General features: G+C 44.1%; 1 protein-coding gene across 1 annotated transcript in view; it reads right to left on the bottom strand.

Moving 5' to 3' along the window:
- The window catches only part of FBN2 (fibrillin 2), a 415,749-nt gene that overhangs the window by 168,401 nt on the left and 234,465 nt on the right, over positions 1-12,883 (bottom strand). The window contains exon 19 of the mRNA XM_075324675.1: positions 1,926-2,051. Within this exon, the coding sequence (XP_075180790.1) occupies positions 1,926-2,051 (126 nt within the window). The remainder of the gene's footprint in view (positions 1-1,925; positions 2,052-12,883) is intronic.

The raw sequence follows: 12,883 nt of genomic DNA, 5'->3' as shown, positions 1-12,883 counted from the left end.
ATGTGATCTTTTTTTTTGTTTTATACTCCTGGACTATTTTTGAGTGATGTACCGTATTTTTGGTTTTATAAGACGCACTGGATTATAAGACGCACCCCAAATTTAGAGAGAAAAAAGGGAAAAAAAATATGGGGTCCGTTTTATAATTCTTTGGTGTCTTACCAGAGGGGGGGCAGCAGCGATAGTGGAGAGAGGTCGGAGGAGGCAGGGGCGGTGCTGGAGTAGGGTGATACTGCTGTCGGTACAGAGAGTGTCCCAGATGCTCGCTGTGGATGGCAGCACTGAGAGGTTCTGCTGCACTGTGGGCTCTACTGCGCTGGGGGCAGTGAGGCAGGGGCCACCTTCCTGAATGTTGGGGCTGCGGGCTTCAAATAAATGGTGCCCGGAGTCGGCGCATGCGCAGGATTGAGCTATCGGTTCAATCACAAGCCTAGATCTCATCTGCGCACGTGTCACCTCTGGGCGCTATTTTCCTTAAGTCTACTGCTGGGAGATCAATGGGCCGAAGGCGGCGCGTGTGCAGATGAGATCTTAAGCTGAGCGCTCCATCTGTGCACCATTATTTCAAGCCCACACCAATGGCAGCCCCTGCCTCACCACCCGTGGACCTGTGGTGTAGCAGAGCCCACAGTGCAGTGCAGCAGAGCTCACAGTATACCCCAGCAGAGCCCACAGCACACCACCCGCAGTACAGCCCAGCGCACAGCACAGCCTGCAGCATCTACTTCCTGTAACCCCTCTCCAGCACCCTCCCCCCCCCACTGGTAAGCTATATTCGGCTTATAAGACGTACCCCTCATTTTTCTCTCAAATGTTTGGGAGGAAAAGTGCGTCTCATAATCTGAAAAATACTGTACTTGAAACATTGACAATAGCAAACAAGAAAAACAAGTGCATATTTTACATGCAATGAATGCCAGTTGGGGAAAGGCATAATAACAAATCATTTTATAAAATATAGAGGTTCCACGTTTGCAATGTACATGACATGGATATAAGAAAAAGATCTGTTCTATAACATTTGTAAATGTTATGAAAATTTGTCAATTCCTATAGATAATCATAGATAGTCTTAAAGAACAGAAAAAAGGGGGCTAGTCAGTTCACCGATCCATGTTTTAAGATATCCAATTGAATGCGTTGCACAGATAAACCCTTGGCCGCCTCTCCAGGTACATATGAAGGAAAAAACAAAAGAAAAAATTCCAGCTTCCACATGAAGGAGAAGAGATATATCAATCAATCTGATCGGTACCTACCTGCACGCAACCTCAGATCCTCACAAGATCTCCTTCTCTGCTCCTCCCTTATCTCCTCTTCCCACAATCGCGTACAAGATTTCTCCCGTGCATCCCCCATACTCTGGAACGCTCTACCTCAGCACATCAGACTCTCCCCTACCGTGGAATGCTTCAAGAGGAACCTCAAGACCCCCCTCTTCCAACAAGCCTACAACCTACAATAGCCCTCAGTCCAGTACACCACTGTGCAACCAGCTCTGTCCTCACCTATTGTACCATCACCCATTCCCTGTAGACTGTGAGCCCTCGCGGGCAGGGTCCTCTCTCCTCCTGTACCAGTCTGTTATGTACTGTTAATGATTGTTGTACGTATACCCTTTCACTTGTAAAGCGCCATGGAATAAATGGCGCTATAATAATAAATAATAATAATAATAATAATATCAATAGCTTAAAAATCCATATTTTATTGGGTCAATTAAAACAACAATATGCTGACCCAATAAAATATGAATTTTTAAGCTATTTATATTTTTCCTCTCTATCATATGGAAGCTGGAATTTTTTTTTTATAAATAATTTTCTATATAAATTTACAGCATCCTAAATGAGAAGCCCAGTTTTATCTGTACATAAAAAAGTTATCTACTTCTACATAAATATGTATCATAAACAGATATTTACCTTCGCAAGTATCAGTATCAGTCCTGAATAAGTACCCCTTAGGGCATGAGCAGGTGAAACTTCCTGGGGTGTTTCGGCAGAGACCATTATCACACAACAGTCTATTCACCAGGCATTCATCTATGTCTGGAAACAAATGATCAAAAATAGAAAGAATAAGAATAGGAACAAGTAATAGACTAATCCTCGTGTCCTCTAATATCTTTGGCCACTGCAATGAATATGATATCTATTCTGTTTTATGCTGGGCATATTGGGTAGGAGACCTCTCACTATGCCATCACTGAGCCCTAATACAGCACATAGATGAAGGTTTTATCATGAGACTGGTTCTTAAAGGGAAATGCCCATCTCCAAGATGTAGTAGGTGTAATAATAAGAATATTAGCAAATACCTACAATTGGAAACGTAGTAGAGTTCTCCTGAGTCATGTCTCTTACCTCATGTGCAGGGCATTACAGTAGCTGAGGTATCCAAACTTATGACCACACATAGAGGTACAGTTAGTTAGCTGCTAGTTGTCATAACCATGGATACTTAAGCTACTGCCATGCCTGCACATGAGATAAGTGACATCACTAATCAAGAAAACTATACTACATTTCTAATTGGTTTTATCTGTTAATATTCTTATGCCTACTAAATACTGGGATAGGATCTTAGAGATGGGAATAGCTCTTTAACTGCATATAAATGATTTCTGACTTGGTTGTAGCCATTGTCTTTGGCAAGCTACTTATTTGAAAGTTAAAGAAAGAAAACACTAGAGCGTTGTCTGTGTTTATGGATTCAGTGGTTTGGTGCAATGTCAATGTTCATTATGGAATTACAGTGTGTTCAGCATACACTGTACATTGATACATTTTACCAAATAAAATTGAGAGAATACCTGCTGGGCCAAAAAGCAGGATTTTTATCTAGAGTTTTCTTGAATATTGTATTATATAGAATATTGTAGTTTGTCAAGAATAACAGTGTTGACAGGTATCTTTAAACAGGACTGAGCTGTAGCATGGATGAATGCAGAAAAATTGTAAAAGGCCCATACACATTAGATGAAATTCAGCCAATCCTATCGATTTCAGTTAGACTGGCCGACCATCTACTGGTATCTGAGCCACTAAATTAGTTCCTGATCGATGATGTCAGGGTAGACAATCGTTCAGTTGAAAAATGAAAACACAAACTTTTGTTTTTGGGGATGAGTGATAAGCCGTTGCCAGAGGTGTTTGGCAGCGGCTTTCTCCTCTTTACTTTTTAAAAGAACACACACATTTTGCTGAGGCCAGCGCTCATCTGTACGCCGGCCTCGGGAGAGATAGCTGAATGCTTTTGCAAGTGAGAAAATAAACATACTATTGATTGCTGTCTCTGGTTCATCAGGTCCACATGCCCCACCTGTCTAGATCACAGGTATACATTGCAAAAAGGAAGAAAAATGTAGGTCAATAGAGGACTCTAAAACAATTATTTATTCAGTGAAAATAATTAAAAATCCATGATGGCTTAGACATAAACATTCTTATGCATTTCGAGCATGTTGCTCTTAATCATAAATAAGAGCAACATGCTCAAAACGCGTGAGAATGTTTATGCCTAAGCCATCATAGATCTTTATTTTCACTCAATAAATAATTGTTTTAAAGTTCTCTATTGCCCTATACTTTTCTTGCTTTTGCTTTAGTATAGATCTCTGGAAATGGATATGTAACTCTGAGATTGTTGATATTTTTCCACAATTTCGATTCTCAATTCCTCAGTTCTTTATATTTAGTGTGGCACACACGGACACACAATGCATATATTCCGTCAACTTCTCCCTTTTTTAATTTACTTTCGGGGTGATTTTCATATTGCCCACACTTGTTACTTGCGACAGGTGAGATTCAATGATCATCACATGCTTGAAACACAGTTATTTACCCACAATTTTGCAAAGGTGCTAACAATTTTGTCTTGCCAATTGTTTTCAGTTTTGTGTGAAATTATGTATAATTTCTCTTTTTTCTCATTTTTTTTGTGTTGTTCCAATGCACACAAAGCAAATAAACATGTGCATAACAAAAGATGAGTAATTTCAATAATCTTCAGGGAAAAATGCTTAATTTTATGGAACAATTTCAAGGGTGCCAAGATGTTTGGCCATAACTGTATATACCAGTGATGGCGAACCTATGGCACGCATGTCACCAGGGGCACGCAGAGCCCATTCTGCTGGCACGGGTGCTGTCACCTGATCCTGCTGCTTTGATCTGCTGGTGCAGGCGCGCCGGCAGATCAAAGCTGTGTTGGAGCGGAGGAGACATTTCTCCTTGCTCTGACACTCCTTCTACCCCAGGCTGCAGGTATGTTGCCTAGGAGACGGAGGAGTGTCAGCGAGCGGCGCCGGCGTAATGACGTCTTCTGGCCGCGTGGGAACTGAGGACTCAGCGGCGCGCAGCGGGGGAGCGTGTGCAGGAAGGTGAGTTGTGTGTTGCTTTTTTTTTATAACTCGTGTGCGGGTGTGCCAAGGTGGGGATGGGGAGACCAGTGCCAGCGCCAGCATGGGGTGGGGGAGGGGGAATACACATGCCAGCATGGGGTGGGGGGGGACACCCATGCCAGCAATGAGGGAGGGAAAGGGAGAACACACATGCCAGCATGGGGTGGGGGAGAAACGCACATGCCAGTATACGGGGGGGAACACACATGCCAGCATGGGGGGAACACACATGTGAGCATGGGGGTACACACATGCCAGCATGGGGGGGAATGACATGCATGCCAAGATGGGGAACAATGCATGCCAGGATGGGGAAAAAATACATGCCAGGATGGGGAAACATATGCTAGGATGGAGGAAACATATGCCAGGATGGGGAAAACATGCATGCCAGGATAGAGGAAACATATGCCAGGATGGGGAAAACATGCATGCCAGGATGGAGGAAACATGCATGGCAGGATGGAGGAAACATGCATGCCAGGATGGAGGAAACATGCATGCCAGGATGGAGGAAACATGCATGCCAGGATGGAGGAAACATGCATGCCAGGATGGGAAAAACATGCATGCCAGAATAGAGGAAACATACATGCAGGATGGAGGAAACATACATGGCAGGATGGGGAAAATATACATGCCAAGATGGAGGAAACATACATGCCAGGATGGAGGAAACATACATGCCAGGATGGATGAAACATGAATGCCATGATGAACCAAACATGCATGCCAGGATGGGGAAAACATACATGCCAAGATGGAGGAAACATGCATGGCAGGATAGAGGAAACATGCATGGCAGGATGGAGGAAACATGCATGGCAGGATGGGGAAAACATACATGCCAGGATGGGGAAAACATACATGCCAAGATGGTGGAAACATGCATGCCAGGATGGGGAAAACATGCATGCCAAGATGGAGGAAACATGCATGCCAGGATGGGGAAAACATGCATGCCAGGATGGAGGAAACATGCATGCCAGGATGGGGAAACATGCATGTCAGGATGGAGGAAACATGCATGCCAGGATGGGGAAACATGCATGCCAGGATGGGAAAAACATGCATGCCAGGATGGGGAAACATGCATGCCAGGATGGAGGAAACATACATGTCAGGATGGGCAAAACATACATTCCAGGATGGAGGAAACATGCATGCCAGGATGGAGGAAACATACATGCCAGGATGGAGGAAACATGCCACGATAGGGTACATTTACCAGGAAGGGGAACATTTACCAGGAAGGGGTACATACTAGGAAGGGGGACATTTACCTGGATGGGGGTACGTTTACCTGGATGGGGGTAAATTAACCAGGATTGGGAAGATTTACCAGGATGGAGGACATTTACCAGGAATGGGGTACATGCCGAGATGGGGGAACATTTACAAGGATGGGCAATATGTCAGGATGGGGTACATTTACCAGCATGGGGGAACATGCCAGAATAAGGTACATTTACCAGGATGGAGGGCATTTACCAGGATAAGGTATATTTATCAGGATGGGGCGATGATGGGGACAAATATACCAGAATGTAGGAAATATATATCAGGATGGGGGACATGTTTACCAGGAAGTGGCCCAGGAAGGGGGACAGAACTACACAATGAGGGGGGAGGGGAGCAACTCGTACGTCTTTATGGAATTTCAGGATGTTCAGACTTTGCAATGTAGATGTGGATTACAGGGTAAAATCTCTGTCTGATAAGCTGCAATTTTTTCCAGAAAGATCAATCCAACTGCTGTGTCTGGAAAGGGCAGGGGCTCAGCTTCAATGTGTGGTAAGCACGCATGAGCGTGATGCCCCCTGCTGAAGAGAAGACGGCAAAGGTAAGGTTACAATCAATTATTTACATAATAGGATTGGTTGGCACTTCGGAAAAAAAATTGGGTTTAGGGCTACAGTTTGGGCACTCAGCCTGCAAAAGGTTCGCCATGACTGGTATATACAGTATATGTACCAGTAAGAAAGTAACAGATATTTCTAAATGAAGCATATAACATCTTCTTGTAATCTTGCAGTTTAGTTGGTCCATTGTTACATATGTTCATCACCTTCCTAGAAAATCCACACATGTTCACTAATATAATGTACTAAGATTTCAAAGTGGTATCTTAAAAAAGACATGGACTGCAGGAGGCACAGGGATAAGCAGGAGTCTTTGTTTATGCATAATTGACCAGAATTGTTTTTAGGACAGATGAAAAAAATGGAAATGCAGTGGATGGCAGAAGAAAGGCGGAAGATACGCATTTATCATATCAATCTCACAAAGGAAGATAATCATTTGATTATCAACATAAAACAAAGTGCTCAGATTTGGACTATTGTCTGACTCTGTGTGCTATGCCCAGAAAAGATACTGAATAAATATGTATTACTTGCTCTAATAAATGGGGAATCTTGTTATACTTTGAACTTGGTGATTGTGACCTTATTCCCTCCGTCGACGGCATTTATCTGTGACACGAGGCAGACTCCTGTACGGCTGGACCCCATAGCTGCATGCTGTGAAACTAGTGAGTATATTTCTATTATTTACTTTTACGTTTTTAAGTTTTTGGATCAAAATTTTGAAGAATTTCTTCTTTTGTCTAAGGTGTCTCTAAAAACACAGTTAGCTTTTTGTTTAACCAAATCTATGGCTCAAGTTTTAATTTCTAAAAACAGTTATCATTAGAAGTTCAAGCTGACAAAAAACAAAAGGACAGAATAGTGTTAGGATGTAGTATTTCTAAAGGTACAGTAGGAGGAGAATATGGTAATAAATAACCACACACCTCTAATTTTGATGCTAAAAGATTAATGAACAACACCCTGGTTTCTGCAAAGGTTTAAAAGTAAAGTCTACTCATTTCATGAGAAAGTGTAACTAATGATTATTATACACAACAATTTCCTGTGGAGTCTGAGCCAAACTACCCACTTTGGATAAACTCCAGGATAAACAGATGTTCCATACACTGGTTCTTTGATTTGAGAATAAAGCCCAACTGCCCTCACATGAAACCACATTCACTTATAGACACATTTATTTTATTTGTAAGTGGTTTAATCATAACTGTGAATCACCTTTCCTCACCAAATTTCCTTTTTCCATTTATTTAAAGATTTACTTATTTACAATTATGTGTGTGGTTTTGACAGGTCCTTGTATAAGTTAACAATCTGGAGGGCTGCCATAAGACTTTGCAGGGGTTATCCCATAAACAACATTTCTCACCTATCCATGTCATAAGTGGTGAATGTATTATGTGTTCGGGTCAGACCATTGAGATAGCCAATGATCCTAGGCATAGGGTTCTTAATTAATGTGTGAATTTATCGCAGGGCAACCACCTCTTCCATAGTCAATGACATGGTGGCCACTCTTACTGTCAGAGTTCTGGGATTTCCAGTTTACTTCTGAAGGATCTTGCCCTTTGTTAACATGGAGTTTTCTGTTCTGTTGCCCTTACTTCCTGTTCATCTGTTTAAAAGCCCGCCCCTAAGCTTAGTATAGTTGCCTGAGTATACTGCTTCCTGTGTACTCCTGCCCTGCTGCTCTCATCTCCTGATTGCTGTTTGGATCCTGTGGAAACACCCGACACCGGCTCTGGACTTCACCTGTCTCATCAAGCTGTGCTCAGACTCTGTCTGCCGTCTCTGGTCTGCACTTCTGCCCGGTCCCTTCCATTTCATATCCACCCTAGGACTCACATCACGTACGGACATTTTTTTGACTATACCTGTTGCCCTTTCGTGTCCCGGCTGCTGCGCATTTAGGCCTTCTGGGGTGATTGCCAGACAGCCCCTGTATAGGGGTTCGCTCCTGGTGGTCTCCCTGGGGGAGTCCGGTGCGCGGTCCCGGGAATTCCCCTTTGCTCCGAACCCGGCAGGTATTTACTGTGTTTATGTTCTACTGTGTATATTCTGTTCTGTGTACATATTGTGGTTACATATTATAAAACGTCTTTGCACCAAGAACCCGTCTCTGGTTGTCATTGCCCTAACGCAATCGAAATCCTCAGTACATACAATAGTATTACATTATACTCAGGCCCATAAGAGGATTTCGCTGGGGCAATGACGGAGACACGAGTAGATCAGCTTTTCTCCATGATTAACTCCTTGCAGCAGGAGATGGAGGCGGTGCAAACTAAGCTTAGAGATGTGGAGGTACAGCTGGGCCATGATCACCAGGTACTGGGTCCGGCTATTCAGGATTTGCAAGCCAGAATGAAGGCTCAGGAAGCCACCCCTGCTTCATCCGTATCAGCTGCCGGTATGCCTAGGTTACCTCCATTTCGTTTCAGTGGTGATCGAAGTCAGTTCCGTGGGTTTGTTAACCAGTGTATACTGTTTTTTGATGTACATGCTGATTATTACTGGTCTGACCGGTCAAAAGCGTTATGTATAATCATGTTGTTAACCTCACGAGCACTGGCTTGGGCTAATCCTATGATTGAGAATCGTGATATCTGTTTAAATAACCTGGATGACTTTTTAACAGCAATGGCGCAAATGTTTGATGATCCTAATCGCCGTGCTACCGCTGAATCGGCTCTGCTTTCCTTACGTCAGGGAAAGCGGTCTGTCGTCGAATACGCCACTGAGTTCAAAAGGTTAGTGTAGACACCGACTGGGGAAATAATGCGCTATTGTCAGTGTTCAGAAAGGGATTGTCCGGTACCATCAAGGACGAGTTAGCTCGTGCCGAATCTCCACGGGATTTTGAACTGTTTCTCCAACACTGTGTGCGTATCGATACCCGCTTGACGGAACGCAGACAGGAAAAATGGGCAGCTGTAAACCGGGTAACCAACTTTGCATTTCCTTCTAGAGAACCCGCTCACAAGATGCCACGGGAGGCCGAGGATGTTCCTATGCAAGTGGACTCTCTACAAAGGCGAGAGACCAACGAACGTCGTGAACATCGGCTCCGTGAGCATTTGTGTTTCTATTGTGGTCAATCGGACCATTTTCTGATTGACTGCCCAAAACGTCCAAATCGCCCGAATAAGGTACTGGCAGCAATGGCAGAGTGTGACAACACGGATGCAGAGTCCGATATCTCTGAGGCAAGTTTACACCTAGATGCGGTATTTCCCTCGACATTGATGTCAACTTCTACAATCAAAAATCTCTGAGTGATAGATGGAAAGTATAATAATAATAAAATACGGCCACTCCACAATAACATCAATAGAAGGAAGGAGAAAAGGAGTACTAGATGGCCAACCATATAGTCAACAAATATCAAGACCATTGTCAATAAAGTATAAAATCTAAAGTTTATTAGACATATTTTCAGACAATGGTAAAATCATGATAATAGAAAAAGACATAGTAAATAGGAGGTCAGTCCCAGAAAATCATTCCCGAAAACAGGAGGACATCAGCCCAATATGGTAAAGGTATATACATAAATGGGTAAGCAGCACCCTAAAAATGTGGCAGAGGTAATCCTCTTACCACAGATCCAATAAAGTGTCTATTGAGCAAAGCTGCTTACCCATTAGAAGGTGCAAGTGCTAGGTCAGTGCCAGGGCAGGAGTCCAATACCAGTGGGAGAAGCCCCAACGCGTTTCGCCTGCGTTGCGTTGCTTCTTCGGGGGGCAATCTATTATCATGATTTTACCATTGTCTGAAAATATGTCTAATAAACTTTAGATTTTATACTTTATTGACAATGGTCTTGATATTTGTTGACTATATGGTTGGCCATCTAGTACTCCTTTTCTCCTTCCTTCTATTGATGTCAACTTCAACTAAGGACCCAGAAGGGAAATACACCCATTGCTCGCTTCCCATTCAGATACGGTGGGAGGGACAGTTAATTCCTACATCTGCTTGTTGACTCTGGGGCAGGGGGAAATTTCATGGACTCTTCTTTTGCCAGGAAACACGGTATCCAGACTCAACAAAGATCCTCACCGGTTACCATGGAGACGGTAGATGGTTCTCCATTAGTTTCCGGACCAGTTGATCGGGAGACAGTACCCCTTGAATGTGTGATGAAACCAGGTCAGCAGGAGACCCTTGTTTTCATGTTGATTTCTTCTCCCCATTTTCCGATAATTTTAGGAATTCCTTGGCTGCGGTCTACAAATCCAGTCATCGATTAGGAGACTAAAGAAATATCCTTCCCACCCCAGAGTGGTCCGACCATTAGTCCAACTGTACCGGTTCCAGTAACACCGAATGCGGAGGGCACTGTACAGGTACCTGTTCTACCCCCGGTTTATAATGACTTCGCTGATATATGCGACAAAAAAAAAGCAGATCGGCTTCCCCCGCATAGACCGTATGATTGTCCCATAGACTTACTCCCAGGGGCAGAGATCCTGTTTGGTTATGTCTACCCGTTGGCGGCACCTGAGTTACAAGTACTAAAAGATTACATTGATGAAAACCTAGCCAAGGGATTTATTCGACCTTCTACCTCACCAGCAGGGGCACCCATCTTTTGCGTGAAAAAGAAAGAGGGGACTCTGAGACCTTGTATCGACTACCGGGAACTAAATAAGATAACCATCCGGAACCGGTATCCATTACCGTTGATTCCCGAACTATTGGAGAGAGTACAACAGGCCAATATATTTACTAAATTGGATCTCCGTGGGGCATATAATCTACTCCGCATACGTCCCGGGGACGAGTGGAAAACAGCGTTCAGATGTCGGTATGGACATTATGAGTATCTAGTGATGCCTTTCGGACTTTGTAACGCCCCTGCGGCTTTCCAACACCTAGTCAATGATATTTTTAGGTATATAATGGACCAGTTCATGGTGATTTACCTGGATGATATCTTGATCTTTTCTGATTCCCTACAGGAACACCAGGAGCACGTCAAGACAGTACTTACCTGTCTGAGGGATAACCACCTGTATATTAAACTGGAGAAGTGCGAATTCCATTGCTCAAAGATACAATTTTTAGGATATGTCATCTTTCCTCAGGGACTGAACATGGAGTCTGGCAAGATACAGGCAATTCTAGACTGGCCGGAACCGGGAAACATCAAGGAGGTACAACGCTTTGTCGGTTTTGCTAACTTTTACAGACGCTTTATCCGCAACTTCTCAGAGATCGTCCGTCCTATCACTCTGTTAACCAAATAGGGGCAGAAGTTTGTGTGGTCCGCCCAGGCCCAGGAAGCTTTCAATCGTCTCAAGGTTTGTTTTACCTCAGTGCCAATACTAATACACCCGAATCCCACACTCCCTTTTATTGTGGAAGTCGATGCTTCCGATTATGCATTAGGGGCTATCCTTTCACAAAGTACTGGGGACAAGAGTCACTTGCACCCATGTGCTTTCTTTTCTCGCCGGTTGTCCCCTGCAGAAAAGAACTATGACATTGCGGACAAGGAATTGTTGGCGATTATTTCTGCTTTTAAGGAATGGAGACACCACTTACATGGAGCAGCGCAACAAGTAATAGTTCTCACAGACCATCGTAACCTAGAATTCCTTAAATCTGCCAGGTGCCTGTCTCCACGGCAAGCCCGTTGGAGCCTGTTCCTTAACCAGTTCAATTTTATCGTTACATACCATCCAGGGTCACGTAATGGGAAAGCCGATGCCTTGTCCCGAATCCACACCAAGGACTCCGTGCCTAGAACCCCGTCTCAGACCGTTTTATCAGATGCCAATTTTGTTGGAGTAATCCGGGACCAGGACTTGTGGAAGGACATCAAGCTGGCCTATGATGGTGACGTATTTCTTGCTGCCCCCCCGAATGATGTGACTCTTGTCCTTCGGAATGGTGTGTGGTTGAGAGAGCGACGTATTTATGTCCCGGAGGCTGTAAGACTTCGGGTTCTCAAGTTGGTCCATGACTCCGTGTTGGCAGGTCATAGGGGGGTACAGAAGACGCAGGAATTTCTGAGTCGTTTTTTCTGGTGGCCTACCTGTTTAAAGGATGTGAAAGGCTATGTCCACTCATGTGTGGTTTGTGCCCGGTGCAAGGTCCCTCGTGTGGCCCCTATGGGACTCCTTCAACCGTTACCCGTACCATCTCGCCCTTGGGGATCCATCTCAATGGATTTTATTGTGGAGTTGCCCGTCTCGGGCAGTAACAATACCATTTTGGTGGTAGTCGATCGGTTGACAAAGGCTGCTCACTTTATTCCATGTACCGGTCTTCCTTCAGCCGCAGAGACAGTGGATTTAGTTATCCAGAATATATTTCGGTTGCATGGGGTACCGGATGAGATAATCTCTGATCGGGGTGTGCAGTTCACTTCTACGTTCTGGAAAGGGTTTTGTTCGGCACTCCATATTGATGTCTGTTTGTCTTCTGCATACCATCCCCAGACAAATGGGCAAACCGAATGGACTAATCAAACCCTGGAGCAGTACCTGCGATGTTATGTCAGCCATCTGCAGGACGATTAGTTGCAGCTGCTTCCTTTGGCGGAGTTCTTGTATAACAACACTCAGAGCAGCTCCACTAAGGTAGCGCCCTTTTTCGC

The sequence above is a fragment of the Anomaloglossus baeobatrachus genome, chromosome 1 (assembly GCF_048569485.1).
Source record: "Anomaloglossus baeobatrachus isolate aAnoBae1 chromosome 1, aAnoBae1.hap1, whole genome shotgun sequence".
In the NCBI taxonomy this organism is placed as follows: domain Eukaryota; kingdom Metazoa; phylum Chordata; class Amphibia; order Anura; family Aromobatidae; genus Anomaloglossus; species Anomaloglossus baeobatrachus.
The sequence above is the reverse complement of the archived record's forward strand: the minus strand, read 5'-3'. Positions and strand labels throughout refer to the sequence as shown.